The sequence below is a fragment of the Geospiza fortis genome, unplaced genomic scaffold (assembly GCF_000277835.1).
Source record: "Geospiza fortis unplaced genomic scaffold, GeoFor_1.0 scaffold275, whole genome shotgun sequence".
Taxonomy (NCBI): domain Eukaryota; kingdom Metazoa; phylum Chordata; class Aves; order Passeriformes; family Thraupidae; genus Geospiza; species Geospiza fortis.
Genome location: NW_005054341.1, coordinates 3,736,596 through 3,754,322, shown reverse-complemented (window position 1 = coordinate 3,754,322; position 17,727 = coordinate 3,736,596). Strand labels below are relative to the sequence as shown.

At 45.0% G+C, this 17,727-nt stretch overlaps 1 protein-coding gene and 1 long non-coding RNA gene across 2 annotated transcripts in view; both read left to right on the top strand.

Moving 5' to 3' along the window:
• Window positions 1-8,590, top strand: part of CCDC85A (coiled-coil domain containing 85A) — a 69,453-nt gene extending 60,863 nt beyond the window's left edge. The window contains exon 4 of the mRNA XM_031058324.1: window positions 6,599-8,590. Coding sequence (XP_030914184.1) covers window positions 6,599-6,688 — 90 coding nt within the window. The 3' untranslated portion in view covers window positions 6,689-8,590. The remainder of the gene's footprint in view (window positions 1-6,598) is intronic.
• Window positions 8,591-8,938: 348 nt separating this feature from the next.
• Window positions 8,939-17,727, top strand: part of LOC115948026 — a 103,064-nt gene continuing 94,275 nt past the window's right edge. The window contains exons 1-2 of the long non-coding RNA XR_004081882.1: window positions 8,939-8,960; window positions 10,083-10,155. This is a non-coding gene — a long non-coding RNA (uncharacterized LOC115948026). The remainder of the gene's footprint in view (window positions 8,961-10,082; window positions 10,156-17,727) is intronic.

Here is a 17,727-nt window from a genome sequence, read left to right as displayed (position 1 = left end):
AATTACTGCTACATTATTTCTTAATGTTTCCTATGGTGTTTGGTACTCTTTAAGGGAGGAAATTTCCATCCCCCGCTCTGAACCGTTTTGCTTCTTTGTAGTTCTCAATTTTTTTTTTTTTTTTTTGCCTAAAAATGTGTGTGAGGGATGAAAGGGAAGGGCAGGGCGGGCTGGGAGCAGCTCGGGCGCGGGGCTGGGGCGGGCAGCGCTCCCACCGCTGCCCAAGGCTGCTGCAGGGGTATTTTTAGCACTCCTCCAGAGCTGCCTGCTTGCTCAGGTTACCTCACTCCAGGAGATGCTTTACATCCTGCAAAGTTGGAGCTGACTGGGCTGGAAGAGTTTAGGTAGCTTGCATTTTTTTAGCAGTGTCCTGAGGGGCCCTTCCAGGTGTCCACTGGGAGGACAAAGCCTCCGAGGTTGTCGCTGCTGGGGACAAGTTGACATCCTGGAGGAGCTGGAGGCAGGGAAGGAGGGAGCTGGCAGTCTGGAGCTCCTGACTCCTTCCCTGGTCAGCTCGTGTTGCAAACCTCGCAGCAACGTTCCAAAATATGAGTTCTGTCAAAGGAACAACCTCCAGAATTATGGAGATAAAATTAGACCTTCTAAAAACCTTACACTGAGGTTGAAATTATCTCTCTAAACTTTGTAGCACTTCTGTGAGGTGATGTACACACATAAGAAATTTTGTTACTATGTCCTGATTTTCCAGGGAGATGCCCTTGAGGGCCGCAGCGTGCCAAGCAGTGCCACCCACACTGCCTCAACAGCCCTTGGTTACTGTGGCACAGAAAGAGGGGGGCTTTAGAGTAACACACACCTTCAGCACTTCTCAGCCTTTTGCAAAAGAGCAATAAATGACTGACATCTGTTTTAATCAGTGACCAAGCCTTTTGTGTATTAAAGAGTGTTTAATTTCTTGCGAAGGATGCCCTTAGGATGCCAGGAGGGGCGGAGGGGAGTCACTGCTCTGCAAACGAGCCAGCCAACGTCACTGGACATGGCTCAGCCTCTCAGCAGTCTGACTCAGTGGTAAATGCTCTGAAGGTAACGCTGCTCCTCTGGTACAGTCCATGCAAAACGTCCTGTCTGTCCCTCAACACGTGTGTATTGTCCTGACAACATCCCCGTGGGCACCACCGGGATGTTGCTGTCATCAGTGGGGTTGTTTTTGTTTGTCACTCATTGCATCTGTGGACTGTGTGTTTCCTGGGCAGGGTCCAGCCCTCTCAGCCGTGTTGGTTCCAGCTGTAGCTGCTCTCCATGTTACATTTGTAGTTTTTCTTTGAGGCTGGAAGTGGTGTTTTGCTGAATAAGGAAGTCTTTCATTGTTTCATGTTTGTGCTCCAGTGGAATACGAGGGATTCCTGTAACCTGTACAGAGAGAAAGACTTTAATGCAGAGATAAAGCCAAGGCACACAGTATATTTGTGTTACAAATAGCAAAGACCACAATCCCAAGGTCAGTGCTGAAACTCCCTTGGGAACAGATGTGTTTTACCCTGAAGTCAGGGCTGCATTGCAAAGGCCTGTGTGGCATTGACACACAGCAGTTGACACAAATACCCAGAGGGGTAAAGTTTCAAGTTCTCCCTTCTGTCAGCAGTAAAACTGTTACAATTAATGAAACTTAGAAAGTGTTAAAGATGTCCAAGGTTTATGGGGTGACCTGAGACAAGAAGTGACTGAGTTCACTGTCCCACTGCAGCACAGGCACCAGTGGTGTCTGTGCTCCTCTGTAAGGGAATAAAACTGAGGGAGAGCTGAGCAGAGTGAGGACTGTGTATTCCTCTCTCCCAGTGCTGGCTCAGTCATGGTTGTTTGGGGCTTTGGGCCTTCTCTCCTGTGCTTCACTCATTTCTAACCTAATTTAGGTTCATTGGGTGTTATTCCCCACCTATACAGGTGTTGCAGGGACATACGTGGATGGGGAGGTTTGTCCTCCTTCTAGGAGGGACTTCTGCACACATTTGCTCTGGTTTTGAGCTCAGCAGAGCTGTTGACTTACTTGCACATCCGAGTTCGTGCACAGGGTGATTGTGCCCCTCAGGCCGGTGACATTGGCTTCACCTCGGTGGAGCCTGAGGAAATGGGTTTATGCAAGTGAACCGAGCACAGATGACAGCAATCAGATCCCTTCCTGTACCACAGCCCTGGTAGATCCCTTCCTGTACCACAATCCTGGGTAGATCCCTTCCTGTACCACAGCCCCCGGGCACTGCAGCGCTCCCCTGCAGCCACCTCGCCTGTTTTGCTGGCATCCCGAGGGGAGAGGCAGCGGGGAGTGCCCCAAGAGGGCACCGTTCTCACTCTTGTGAAACATTCCCAGCTCCAAGGAGTGCCTGGTTCAGAGTGCTCCAGGTCCTCTCTGCATCTTCCATGTATTTCACCTGCTGCTGCCGAGAAAATAAAGCTACGCTGGGTAATTTTGTTGAGAGATCATGTGTCATTATGGAAAAAAGCCTTTTGTAGTTCTCTTAAAACCCCCCTTGGCAAAGGCTCTTCCCTGAAGAGAGCATTTAACAAGGTGCTTTTGACAACCTGTAATAGCAGCTGGTCTGTGTAAGTGAAATATTGGAACAACAGCTGATGCTTTGCTTGCTGAAACGGATTGATAAGAAATACACAGAGTTTAGTTCAATATGATGTGAAAGCTGAGCTGGGAGTTCACTAGGAGGTAGTGCAGCAATTGATATAAATGAAGTGTTGTGTCCAAATGGAGAGTGAGCTGTCAGCTCACAGACTGCCCGACTTCCCCATCCCCAGTCAGGGAGCAGACCCTGCTGTTTCCCAGGGGGCACACCGGGGTTTGGTCCCTCCTTTCTGGAGAATGCACACTCTGCAGGATCAGGTGCAGGAGGAAGAACAAGCCAGCACCAAGAGCCTGATTTTCAGTACTAATTTGGCAACTTGGAATCCCTGCAACAAAGAAATAGTCTGTGTTATAAAACCTCATTCTTAGAGTAATCCACTTGTGCACAGCAAGAAACCTAAAGAGCAGGAGTGTGTTTTAAAAGGATATTTCCATTAGAAAACAGAGGAGGGAGTTGTTAAAATACTGCTGTTGTCTTCCTGGCTTTGAAAAAAAATAAAAAAATATTTTAAAAATTGCCTGGACTCTCCTTCTGGTGGAGGAAGTGGGGAACAGGAGCAGAGCTTTGGCATGCAGCTGGTTGGCCAAGGCTCTTCCATGAGCTGCTGGAAGAAGAAGTTGCCACGTTTGTGTCCCCATGCCTGGGCCACTTGTATCTGACCAAACTGCCTGTGGTGCTCCACACAGATTTGCTTTGCACTGAGACAGCTGGGAAAATGTGCAGGGTAAGTTTAAGGTGTTTAATTTTACATTCCATATTGAGCCTGGAAACACCTGAAGATGCAGAGTAATCTTTGTTTAAATGCTGACAGTACGCCCTTGAAGATTTTATATGGAAATTAAGTCAATTACCGTTTCTGTAATGCAATTGCTGTTTCATTAGGAACACTGTGGTGTTAACATGTGGGTTAGTATTGATCAGAAAAATCTATGTGCATAATATATCTGGGATAAAGTAGTCTATGACTCAGCTGACCTGAATTTATCCTTCATAAGAATAAAACTTGGCAAGTGTGATGAAGCCTGACAGCCTCAGTTTCCCCACCTGAACAATGGTCCTTTTGTATTTTTCTGCCTGTGATATTCCTTCACAATTTATGGCTAAATTGTTTCTAAGTTATACATATTTAATAGCAATCCATAAAAATTCTTGTGATGTAAGTAATGCTACTTCCAAAATGCTCAATTTGACATTATCACTTTCTTTGTGTAAATCTCAAATATATACTTGTATCCCACCTTGTCCCTTTGTTCCCCAGCCATTCAAAGCTCTGCTGCTGGCATTGAAATGCTCCCTTTTCCTCTGACTCTGATAATCTGTGCCTGATTTGACTATTGATATATTATTATACTTTTTAAATAGTTGGTTATTTCCTTTCTGGTTTTGTCTTCTCTTCCACCCACCCAGTCCATATTAAAAGCACAGGGGATTTGTGATGAACTAATTATAATGTTTCTTTTCTTTTGCATTCTCCTTGCAGTTGCTGCCAGGCTGTAACTCAGTGTTTAGCTGCAGCCTGATGCACTGTGGGTGTTTCACAGGAAACATTTGCCATGGCATCCTTTTGCCTGTGAAAACAGTGGAATGATGACAAGTTTCACTTTGAGCTCCAGAATTTTGATGTGTGGTGTTGACTGGTACCAAAATGCAATCTGGTACCAAAATATTGCAAAATGCAAATATGGATGTGTAATTCATGCTGTAGGAATTTTGTGGTGGTTTGTGATAGTGCTGCTATTTTATTAAGATAACAGAGGTGGGAATTCTCTCCTCAGGGTGTGCAAATGGAATTGGGGCCTCCTCATCAATGATGTTTTTGGGAATGGTTTTGCTTTGCATTTATAAGCTGGTAGTGCCTTTTGAGAATGCAGCCACATGGGGCAGCAGGTTTGGAGGTAGTTCATGGGGTATTAGAGAGCATGGGGGTAATTCCAAAGCACAGGAATGTCTGGAGGGGTGTTATTCCTGATTTTTCTCAGCTTACTGGGAAGTTTAGTTTGTAATTCACTTGGGAAGGGAGGCCAAGGGAAGGTGGGATACACCAGTTGGGGTTAGGGGTGTAGCTGGGCAGGAGGGCTCAGGGAGCTGAGAATTCCAGGGGTATTTCCTGCTGCTCGTGGGGTCCCACAGGGCTGGAATGCTGCTGCACATGTAATGGCTCCCCCTGCAGTTGGGTGCAGGTTCCTGCCTGGCTTCCAGGGACATTCCTGCATCCTGGCACTGCTGTGTTGGAAGGAAGCAGAAAAGGAATTTCCATGGCTGCATCATGAACCTCACAGCTGTCCTTTAGCTGAGGTTTCTGCTGAAATTTGGAATTATTTTGAGTGACATTTTGACCCCAACTTGTGCTTGGCACATGGGCTCTCTTGTATGGGTTTGTCCCTTCCTAGCAATCAGGGGTCACTCATTCAGTTGGGACAAAGGACTTTGGGAGGAATCACCCACTGGGTTATTACTGTGTCAGCATGAGCTGCATGGTAAATATTGTCTTAATGTTTATTGAGAAGAAAAATTGTTGAAAGTTGTGGATAGCTGCAATGTGCCTTCTCACAAAAGCTGTCCAGGAGATCTTCCTCTTTGCTGGTATTAAGTTAGGAAAATCAGGAACCAGAGGTTGGAAAGAATGGTCAGATCCAGCCTGGCTGTGCCACAGACACCCAGTTTGGGAGGTGTCACTGAACCCCCATTTTTCATGCTCTCACCATTGCAGTGTTTCACTGCACAGCAAGTGTGCCTAAAGCACACACGTTTTTTATGATGGTGACTTGGGATTTCTGGCTGCAAGATTTTGTCATATGGCAAATTTGCAGGGTTTGGGTCATGCCCACCCATTGGAATTAAAGACAGTTCCCTTTAAAGACTTGACTTTTCTTAGCCCTGTGCTTTAGCACTGTAGCCATGTTGCTTCCAGTCTGAAATATTTCTGGTTTTCCTGCTTACACTCAGGTTTTCTGCAGCAAAGGCTCAGAGAAACTGAGTTATTTTCCCATCTCTTGCACAGAATCACAGTAGGACCTTGGGTTTGTTCTGCCTTTGCTCATCAGCTACAGGAACTACCTTTTCAGGATGTCACCTTCCCAGGATCCAGCTCCTTTGTTTTTATTCAGTGCCAGCTAATGCAGAGTCTGTTCACTGCTGGACTTTAGGCACTGGTAAAATACAAATAATGAATGATGACAATGGAAAACAGCTTTTACCTTTCTTGACAGTCTTATTGCTGTTGTCCTGGAGATTAGTGGGTGATTTAATAGCAGTTACAAAAAAAAAAATCTGAAATTGTGATATCATTGATAGGAATCACCATTCTTGTCTCTATTGGTCCCTGAGAGGCCTGGGGACATGACACAAGCTACTGTTCTTGTGCTCCTATCCCATCAACCTTTCTATAAATCATTATAAAATACTTCCCTGAGCGTTGGGGGGTGTCACTTCTCTGCCTTTTTAATTGCAGCACTGTAACATGGGTGTTAAGCAAAGTGTAGCACAGTGAGTGCAGGAACAATTCCTCTGACCTCAAGGAAGAGCTAGTGGAGTAAACACTTGTAATGCCTTGCCTGATTTTAAGAGAACAAGTAAACCCTTGGAAAGAGAGAACTGCTCTGTGGTTTTTAAACTGGAGACGTTTAGACACCTCTGGATGGATCTTTGTGCTTCTGAATCACAAGCAAGAGATGTGGTTGGGAAAATAGTTGGACAGAGTTTCTGTTGAGGTCTGCAAACACCCTCAGTCTTGTGTGTGGAGCGTAAAGTATCCCAGTGATGCACGTGCCAGTTCATGTGTCCCTGTTTTTAGTCATTTTTAGCTGGCAGCATGTGCTTTCTGTGTTCAGAAGCAATGTTGTGTCCCTTGAGAGACAGTCTCTGCTCCTGTTGTGTGTCCCTGCCCTGTGTCCCAGCTGTGCTGCATGGTGTGTGTGCCGAGCTGTGGCATTCCAGATGCATGTCCATAGGAACAGCAGTGCTCCTTCAGTGGGAATAATGAGTTCTCTTTCCATCCCTCCCTCTAGGTTGTGTGGAGGAAACTTGGAGATGCTGCAGGGTCGTGCCCTGGAATTAGACAGCACTTGTCAGGAAATCAGTACAAAGGACCCATGTAAGAGGCCCTGAGCACATCCTCTCTCTGAAGAGCACGGCCTGAACCGCCCAGGAGAGGGGAAGCACCGCCTGTGTCCGCCGCAATCCCCAGCTGACCACGGGGGTCTGCACTGCAAGAGACTGCTGGGAAGGGGGGGCATTCTGCACAGGGGCCTGCCAGGGAGCTGTGTGGCAGTGTCCCCCAATCCTGCTGTTCCAATAGCCCAGCTAACGAAGCTCTGCGCCCTCACTGCAACACTCCACCCTTAGAAGCGCTGAGGTATTGCCATCCTAACCAAAAGATATTTGGGATTCTGCAGGCGTTACGCGAAATAAGTTTTATTTTGGTTAGTTACAGTGAATCTCTGATAGGTCTGAACGAGTTTTCCACTGGATTTAAGAGAGGTTTTTCAGCAGACTGGAGAGACACTGATAAACTGTGCCTTTGGTCTCCGCAGGTTTGAGGAAGTCGCTTCTTAGTAACTCACACTTCAGTCTGTAAAGGATCCGTTAATGGTGCTTAGGCAATTTCCAGGTGATTTTTTTGCTTTGGTAGAATACCTGCCTTTGGAGGTGCTAAAAGACCATAAAGTCCTAACCAGCCGATAGTGTAGCATAACTACAGTACTTGTAGTGATCCACAATTTCTTTCTAAATGAAAGTCAAGATAGCTTTCTTTTCGATTCACTTTAATGCACATCTTCTGAAGAGGTGTAAGGTGTTTAATGAATGGCCCTTTAATGAACAGAATACTTAGGCATCATTATTACAGGTCTCAAGTCAGGATTTCCATTAGAATTTATTTTGGAAATTATATTCCAATTGTCAGGATGCTAATTTCTACTGTTTAATTTAGAGACATGCTGGTTTGTTTAACTAGAGCCTACAAGGATCTAAAAGATTGCACTGCATTATGAAAAAAAGCTTTTCTTGCCACTGTAGCGTTCTTTCAAAGAAAAAGGTTTTATTATCCTCAGAGCATGCCTTTCATTATTATGAGGCAGAAAGCTCTTGTTCAGATTGCCTGAGATTTGACCAGACGGCGCCCTAGATGTGCTTAGTTTATTTTTATCTCCGTGTATGATCCTAGTTGTGTGTACTGAATTACAACGATAGATATTTTGTGTATATCTTAAAGCAATGATAGTTTCATGTATGAATGTGCAACAGGCTTGTGACTGAATGCTGTTGCTTAACTTTTTACCATAGCTGAGTATCAAAAAGACTAATAAAAATTAATTAAAAAAAAATAGGAATGCAACAATTCCTGGGTTTCTGGTTTGTTCTTGGTTACTGAGATTTGAGCCAAAGTCAGAACCTCTGTTTTTCTGAGCTTGGACTGTATCCGTGGGCTATTTGCAGTGAAATGTAGCTCTGTTGCTGTACAATCTTTTGTTATATAGGAGTATGATGTAAATCTGCTATCTGTCTTCAGAAAAAGTGTGTTCATTTGCAGCAGTAATTCTGTTGGTTTCTGTTGTTATTTTCACTTGGTACCATTCAATGTAAGGCCTCTGATCCAGCATTGCTTTCGTGGGAAAACTCCCTTTCACTGCTTCTCCTTGAGTTGGAAGTGCAGAATCCAGCCTTCTGTTTTGAACCATTTTCCTCCTGCGTGGTTTCTGATATAACCCCAGCCCAGCCAGCGATCTGTTCTCTTCCCAGGTTGTTTTCTCCCCTATATTGTTTGCAGAGTTCAATTTCAATTGTTGTATTCCTATCTCTGTATGTATGAACAGCTGTATCACCTGTACTTGTGCCTGCACTCTGGGTGTGCAGGGGCCAAGCGAGGGACACTGGTCTTTTGACACTACACTTGTGTAAATTTTGATACTGTATTAAAACTATTTTTTTACAGTTCTGCATACGATGGGGTATCAAGTATTGTGTTCATCTTAGCAATGGTAATAAATTATAGAATCCCACCTTTGTTTTCTCTCCTTTACTGACTGAAGCTCTGAGCTGTTTGGGCTTACAGGCAGGAGCCATTGAAAATGATTCTTGCTTGGTTAAGAAATTAGCAGCACACTGTGCATTTTTCTTCATTTTTTTTGCTAGGTGTCTTTAAAAAAGTCCCAGCAATGTGAAGCTGCTTCTCTGGTTTCTGCTAAACAAGGAACAGCTGTGGGTAATTGTGCAGGGGGCTTGTGACCAGGTGCAACTTGTTCAGTCCTCAGCTGTGCTGTGTTTGCTTCCCCAGGACAGTTGGGCTGCTTCTTTCTTCCTGCCCTCCTCACAGAGCAGTTTTGGAGTGCAGACAGGAGAATCTGGAGCTCCTGGAGTCTTCTTGTTCAGGTAAGGGGTGCTGGTGGGGTCGGCAGTGTCCTGTAGTGTGTTGGTGGCCTCGTGTGTCACCACATCCCTGTCACAGGATGGGCTTGTGTGGGCCAGGCTGGCTCTTAGTGCAGAGCAGAGAACTTTCGCTAAATTTTCTGGAGAAAGGAGATACTTAGTGCAATCAATATCTCTGAGCTAACAAATCCTATGGGAATTCCTTAAAATGCACCTTCCTAAGAGGAGAAAGTGGGCAGTGTGTGGAGAGGGGGGTCAGTGCTCTTGGGAGAGTCTGTAGCCTGCTGAAATGCCTCTGTGCTAATGAATAAAAATTGCTGTAGCTCCTGGGGACCTTCAGCTCCTCTCTCTTGCGCCCTGCCCCTGTGGTTAAGCCCCTTTCAGTGAAATGCATCTGTGCCAAGTCTCGTGGACTCTTTGTGTGGCTGTTCTTAGCAAAATTCTGCTTTGGTTGAAGATGTTGTTATGGAGCCTTTCCCAGGATCTGCGCTGAGCCTGAATGAACTATAAATTCATTGTGCAATTGAATTTTAAATAGCACTTGTGTAGTGGATGTATGGAGTGGATTTTACCTTCTGTACTGCAGGAAAGCTGCTTTGCTGAAGGGTTAGAAGGTAAAGAATGGCACTTTGTTTTCAGCAAGTGACTGGTTTCAGTAGAGCCTGTTCCCCAAAGGCTGCAGTTGATGGACATGTTTATGAACGTGGCATGAAGCCAGAGTGCCCTTTGTAATGTTTTGAGCAGAGCCAGCCCAAACAGCCTCTGTGGCCTGGGGACAGTGCCTGGCCCAGTGCTCCTTTGTGCTACCCAAACCTCTCAAACACCAAATGCCCCCCAGGCTCTCTGTGTTGCCTTCCCAACAAATACCATCCATGCCAGGGTTCTGGTTTGTTTAATTCCAAAAATGTTTTTGAAGTAAGTCCCAGGGTGGTGTGAATTCTTTGTACTGATCTCACCGCTTTGATACAGAAGAAAATGGCTCAGCCATTTTTTTTTCTCCCCACTTTTAGGTGGAAAAAAAGTCTTGATGAGACTGTCTTTTATTTTGAGCAGAATGGGCCAGCAAATGCAGCTGCTGGGTATGGAATGCCAAAATCTGTCTGTCTCCACACTTGTGTTTTCCAGGCTCAGGTGAAGCAGCCATGAATGTCCCCAAACCAGCACCAAACTGCAGCTCTGGTCATCCAAGGTCTCCAAGGTAAGAACAGCTGACTTGATAGCAAGCAGCTCTGCCTGGAAGGAGTAAATAGAGGCTCTGCATTAATTAATCAAGCAGCAAGCAGGGATTTGCTGGGCTGATTTGTGGTTATGAGACTTTCTAGCACGTGCAGGAGAGGATTGGGAGGTGGTGTTTGCCCGAGCTGCAACTCGGGTCTGATGTGTGCAATACTGGGAGCGAGGGGGAAGGGGAACTGCCGAAGGAGGAATGAGCAAATCATCTTGCTTGGACTCACTCTTTTCTTAAAGAAAAAGTTCCTTCCCTCCTGTTTGGTGGCTCCAGACTCCTCCTGTTTGGTTGGGTTTTTTTTTAAATCCTAGTAATAGCATGGTATGGTTGAGATTTTCAGTGTGTGGAAGGTCGGAGGAGGGGAAGGCTTAGCAAGACTATGTGGGATTGGTAGGAGTCAAGCAACACAGAGATGGTAGTGTGAAGGAAAATGAACTTTTGAATACTCCTGCATAAATAAAAATATGACTGTGTTTTAAAAGCTTAAGATAACATAGACTAGAGACAGAAACCTTACTTGCATCTTCCTTAACTGTGGAAGCTCAGACAGTTCTGTGTGAGTAATTCTAAAATTGAGAAATATTGATGGGGATGATGGAAATAAGTAAAACCACAGAGTCCTGTGGTACTGATTTGAGGGCTTTGCTGGAGTCAGGCTCTGGGGAGCTCCAGCCTAGTCCAGGCATCAGTGGCTCTCCTCATGCTACTGGCTTGTGGGGAAGGACCCCCTAGACTGCATCCTGTCTGAAACTGCTTCCTAAACACCTGGTTCACAAAGACCTGCCAAAATAATAATACTGAATTATTTAATGTGTTTGTTAGAATGTGCTAATTACTCTCCTCTTGAATAAGAACTTGTTATAATGATCTCTTCAAAGCACTGGCTGTGGCCCTGAAGTTTGAACTTTCTTTGGATTTTTTTGCCCCCCACTACTGTGTATAGGTTGAAGCAGATTTAAAAAAATATTTGTGAGGCTGCAGATGAAAAAATAACACTGGGATCCCATTGCCAGCCTCTGGAAAGCAAGAGCACAAAGGGAAGGGAGATGGGGACCTGCCCTGCCAGGATCCAGGCGCTGCAGGTGAATCTCGTGCTGTGTTTAGGTGGGACAATTGATTTGCAACGAGCTCACCTGTGTGTGGCAAATACTGAGGGAGAGAGAAGGTGGTTTAATCCTTTCACAGGTGATTTCATTTTCTTATCACTCTTGGTAAATGCCAGGGGCTCGGGTTTGCCTGTGAGCAGCGGTGTTCCCAGGCCTGAACACCTCCACTGTGGAGCAGGAGGGGTTTGATGATGTGTTTGGGGTTTTTTTCCAAGGACCTTGGGAAGTGCCTGGTGTGACACAGGGAGGCCCATCCTGGCTCAGGCCAGTGTGCTGAGCCCTGTTCAACCACAGCTTCACTCACAGCTTAAGTGTAAAGGTCAGAGTGAAAGGAAAATGTTCTCTTGGCTTTGGACGTGGCCTTTCCAAATAGGATCCGGTTTGTTGTCAGAGCGGTGGGATCGGCCTGAACATCAATCAGTGGTGTGGGGCTGTGGAGCTGCTCTGTTTTCACAGGCATTAGACTTCATAAGAGAGGAAATACACAATCTAAAAATGCAGGTTTTTCCTCCCCCTGCTGAAGGGGAAGTCTTCACAGACTGCTGCATGCTCCCATTTAGGAAGGCCCAGAGCCCACCCTACCCAACCTTGAGAATCCCAGGAAAAGCACACCATGAAAGATGGGCATGTTTCCATGGGAACTGTTCCTCTACTCCTGCTAATAAAACAGACCTATAACACCAGTGACAACAGGTCCCATTTTGTGTACCAAACTACAAACAGTGAATGCTACAAAGGGAGCTGGTAAAGAGCAGAAGTGTAAATCAACAGAAGTGCTAAATTAGCTACGTGAATGCCTCTCTGTGAGAAAGCACAAGCAGATAAACAAAGCCCTTGGGGAAAAAAAGATCATTTTAATTACAGCACATCCAGCCAACATAAACCCCATGGATTGTGTGAAATCAGGTTTGTTCCTCTGATCCACAGCAGGAAACCCTGTAGCAGATCAAATGTGTTCAGGGAGGCTGTCCTGCTAATTGCTGCTCCTAGCTGAGCCAAAGCAAACTATTTAGACAAAGGAGAGAATTCACTTTTTATTTAGAATTAATTATGAAATAGCATGTCTTGATGGGCTTCACAATCACACTACATTTCCTGGGGAAAAAAAAAAAATAGTTCTAATCCTGTGAAATAATTGGAGAATTAACCCATTGCTTCAGGCTGGAGCCCCAACATGTGCATAAAATTAGGTGCAAAATAAGTGATGTCATGAATAAGGTCTTTTCTTCAATCACAACAAATTATGAAACTCAATTTAAAGCCTTCCTTACAAGCATTCTTGTATGTTCTGGTGTCGAAACTCTGGTTTTTGTTTGTTTTTTTTTTTTTTCTTTTCTGGCATGATTTTCACACTTCCTTTTGTTTTTTATTTTTAAGCCTGTTGTGGCCATTTTGCAGCATCTCTTTGGCTTCTCACTAGAGACTTCAGAGTTTTGCACTGAGTATTTTGGGGGTTGGATGTATTGCTCGGGTACTCTCACTTTATTCTGCTAAACATGAACTGGAGGTTTCAGTTTCCTCCTGTGCCATTCCAGCACATGTGGGTTGTCTTGGAGCAGCTCATCTGCATTTGTAGCCATGGACAACCAAAGCCAAAGGGGCAGGGAAGAAGTGTTGGTACCCTGACAGAATGGAAAGTGCAGGAATATCCATACGGAGCATCCATAATCCATATGTGCTTATATTAAGTAAATAACTTTACTGTGTCCAGGAAAATGTTTCTGTGAGTGCTGATGGAAAACTGAGCTGGATGGGAAGGCAGGTATGTGCCAGCAGAGAGCAATGAATGTGCTGCTCTAAAGGCACTTTGGAGGCATTTTCAGGTGTAAAAATGAGCAGTTGGTTTTAAAAAAAAGGCAAACAAATGAAAAATAGACAACTTGAAGCTTTCCCAGCTGCTTCCCTCAGCTCTTCTGAAGCTGCCCTCTCTTTTCTTAGAGGATAGTTCCATGTGACAGCCAGCTTCACTTTTCCCCTGCTAATACCCCTACCTTAGCAGGAAAAAGGAACAATGGAGAAAAGAGGCAGCCAGTGATCAGTGCCCAGACTGGCTCTGATAAGGTTTTATCTTGGATCTTGATTATTTAATTGGTGCTGAGGTCTCAGTTGGAAATGTGCTTGCCTGGTTGAGGAAAATACCGAGGGCTTGGTCTTGTCGTGTCCCAGGATTCACTTGCTGGGATCAGGGCAGGGGTTGTTGGGGTGTTTCTGTCCCCTCAGCTCCCCGGAGCTGGTGATTGCAGTGGGCTTTTTGACATGATGCAGCTGGGACAGCGGGAACCCGCAGGAGCAGCACCTCCCTCACACAGCCCCTCAGAGCCCCTTCAGAGCCTCATCTCCCCTCACAGCTCCCATCTTACCCCACGGCTCTCCTCTCTCCCCCCTCACAGCACCATCTTCCCTCACAATTCCCTTTACAGCCCCATATTCGGCAGTCTTCCCTCACAGCTCTCCTCTCTCTCTCCTCACGGCCCCATTCTTCCCTCAACGGCCTCATTTTCCCCATAATTCCCCTCTCTCTCCCCTCACAACTCCTCTCTCTCCCCTCACAACTCCCCTCTCTCTCCCCTCATGAACCCCATTCTCTCCTCACAACTCCCTCACAGCTCCATTCTCCCCTCACAACTCCCCTCACAGCCCCCTATCTTTGCCATTTTCCCTCACAGCCCCATCTCCCCTCATGAATCCCATTCTCCCCGCACAACTCCCCTCACAGCCCCATTCTCCCCTCACACCTTCCCTCACAGGACCATTCTCCCCTCCTAGCTCCTCTCTCTCTCCTCACAGCTCAATTTTTCCCTCCTGGCCCCATTCTCCCCTCATAACTCCCCTCTCTCCCCTCACAGCCCTGTGTCCGCCATCTTCCTTCACGACTCCATTCTCCCCTCACAGGACCGGGCCTTCACCTCCAGCACAGGTACTTGCTATAAATACAGAAAATACTGATCTGGGAGAGTCTGGATGGGAAAAAGAAAAAAAAGGTGGAATTTGGAAATTTTCAGTCTTTTGTGTTGTAGAGGGAGAGAACTTTTCTTGGGCTGGATGGAATCTACATAAGTAAATTGTGCTTCCATTTGTGCTTGTGGGTAACTCAGGAGCTGTTGATGTCACAGACTAAGGAAAACTTTTTGAATGCATGTTATAAAAAATGGGTTCTAAGTCATATTTGCTGCATTTTAGTTTTCTGTCATCATACAAAATATGTAAACAGTCCATAAATCAGAGTGATTGCAAGAGGGAAAGATGTTTAGTCTAATTACCCCATGCTATTCATTTGGTTGGGGAGGAAATATTAGGCAGGCTTTTTTCTTGTTCTTCCCTAGGAGTAATTAAATATGCTCCCAAAAAGATTTTGGGCTAAACTGCCTATTAACCACATTTTTAGCTCCTATTTTGCATATTACTAGCCTCAGAATTCCAGTGGCCTGAACAAGAGGAGCTGAAATTATATCAATTAAGGGATAATATTAGAAGAGAGCTGTGTAACCAAAGTTACTCTCTGCTCACATGTGTCCTGTGAGTTTTCATTCTTTTCAGATACATAAAGATGTCCAAAGGGCAGCAAAAATGACTGCAGTGCTGAACTATAAGTGCACACAAACCCGTTTTTTTTTTTTCTGTTTTCAGTTGCTTGAGTGATCCTTGCAATATTCCAACCCACCAGCAAATTAATGCTGGTTTACCAGATATTCACCTTACAAAAAAGGCCCAAATCCCTTCATGTTTCTATTGCTGCTTTACACTGGCAGTCCTGTTAACTGCGATTTCATGGGTATAAATGACTGGAAAATTACCTCAAAACGATGCAATTTCTATTCTTGTTTTGGTGTGTCTGTTGTGATTTCCTGAGGAGTGGGTAAATTACATGGGAATTGTCACAGGTAGTGATTAAAGAGGATTAAAAATCAATTTCACCTTGCAAGTTGGTAGAGAGGGGTAACTCTGTATGAGGTTTACTCTGGGTGTGTGGAGCCTGGGCCTGAAAAGCAGGCTTATTTTATTTGGTTTTAGCTTATTGTTTATGTGGTGTTATTTGCTGTGGTACTACTGGAAGGCATCTGGGAATGCTTGGTGGCCTTTGCTGGGGAGCACTGCTCAGAAAAATCCTCCTGTTTGAACTCTGCTCCTGAGGGAAGGTCCCTCCAATCTGCTGCTGACTTCAGCCATTCGATCCTTCAAATGATTTCAGAAAAGAAAGGTGGATCCCAAACAGCCTCATTAACACCATTTTTGTTCACACATTTTCCCTCAACTTTAAACCTTCCAACAGGTGTCTGTTTGGGTTTTTTTGTTTACATCAGTGTGAAATATTTATTGATGTGAAGAAATGCCTTCATCTCTGTGAGAGACAGGTTTGCTTTGCACATGTTCCTGCTGTGCACAGGAACATTTGCTGCTGATTAGAGGGGTACAGCTCTGTTTGCAAAGCAAAGTGCTCACACGAGCAGATTTCTCCCCTTTGCCTTCTGCTTTCTCTTCCCAACTGGAGTTTTCCAGGTGCAAAATGGTCTTCACTCAGAGAAAAGACCATCTGGGTTTTGTCAATGCTCAAAGAGGAATAAAACTTTGCAGCTGAGAGCTGATTTCAGTTCTTCTGCTTTCCTGCCTTGGGTCTGGAGTTGGTTTTGCGGCTGTGCCAGGCAAGCTGGCAGAGGCTGCTGGGCCTTGTGAAGTCATGCTGGACTGTGGCTGGAGCAGCTCCCCACTCCTTTTATCCTGTAGGGATGTGTTTGTTTTGTGTAGGAATGTCAGAGAAACAGCTTTTCTCCTGCAGACAGTGACAATAAACATTGCATTTTGTTATGCTTTAGCTTCAAGTCCAGCATTCCACCTCCCAGCCTCTGCTGTCAGCATGACCCAAAGCAAAGACGTGGATGAGGGAGAGAAATGATGCACAAAGGAGAATTCTCTGAATTCCTTTGCTGTAGTGGGTGCTGTGAACCTCCCTGGGATGTGTTGCAGGGGTGGTTTGGATCACTTTGTATTTGTGTCTCTCTCCTGGCCATGGAGTTCCTGGCAAACAAGAGGTTTCCCATTTGTTGGCAGGGGAATGAGTAATTGGTGAAGTGTAACACCTCAGCAGTGGCATCTGTGTGGTATTTTCAGGGTCCCCCATTGCTGGGAGGAAAGATGAATCTGACTCCATGTTCTTAGAAGGCTAATTTATTATTTTATGATATTATATTATATTAAAGAATAGAGAAAGGATACTTGGAGAAGGCTAAAAGATAATAATGAAAAAATCTGGAGTCTCCCTAGAGCCCAACACAGCTGGACCATGTTTGGTCATTAAGCCAAAACAATTCACATGAAACCAATCAAACAATGACCAGTTGGTAAACAATGTCCAAACCACATTCCAAAGCAGCAAAACACAGGAGAAACAAATAATATAATTGTTGTTTTCCTTTTTCTCTGAGGCTTCTCAGCTTCCCAGGAGAAGAAATCCTGGCGAAGGGATTTTTCAGAAAATATGACGGTGACACATCTGGGAGATTTTGGTCTGTCATGTGGAGTACCAATACAAAAACGTTTTCTGTGTTTTGCCATGTCCAATTGCTTGCCTGGTGAATGGGGGAGCTCCATTTTTGGGCTGTAAATGTGGCCTGATTCTCTGAGCTCCCTCTGAGTGGGGCAGGACTGTCACAGCAGCCCTCGGCACAACCGTGAGTAGCCACTTCCAAAGGAGCCGAGCAGCGTTTCCAGCAGCAGCTCTGGATGGCAGGAGAAGCAAGGAGGCCCCAGCCTGTCTGCACATGGTAGGTGACAAAGTTCCTCAGCTACAGGTATGTGTGTGTATATATATATGTGTTTTAATTTTCAAGAATGCTGATGCTTAGCTGGTGGTTTGTACAATATATCACTTGTTTGTGTAAATAGATTTTTACCTACTCCAAGAATTACCCTGGCAAAGGGCTTAATAAATTGTAGGAGACAGGAATGAAGAAGAAAGTGTAACCTTTAGCCACAGCATAAAGAAATAATGGATGTGGAATTTTTTTTTGTTTTCATCTGTAATGAATGTACAGTATTTTTCTCCATTACTAACTGTTGGCTGTGGAAGTGAAAATATAGAGGCTGGTGAGGCAAGGCCATAGAAATGAGGAAATACTAGTACATAAACCCATTTGCACTAAAATATTACACTTGTCTAGAAGATAAGTAACACTGTGTGTTAGTAGTGGTAGCAGAGTGATGATTTGCTATCAGACCTCATAATTTATCCTATGCAGAGCGTTGCCTGTGGAGTAAGGGCTTGATACATCCTCTCAGCCATCCTGGTGTAGCAGGAATCAAGGTTTTGTGTTTCACTCTTAACTCAGTGGATCAAGGAAGAGAAGCCAGAAAGCAGATTTGATGATTAATTTACTGGGTGTGCACATTATTGTTGCTGCAAATCTGTATGGCTTAGTCCACCTGAGGATTGTGTGGTCTC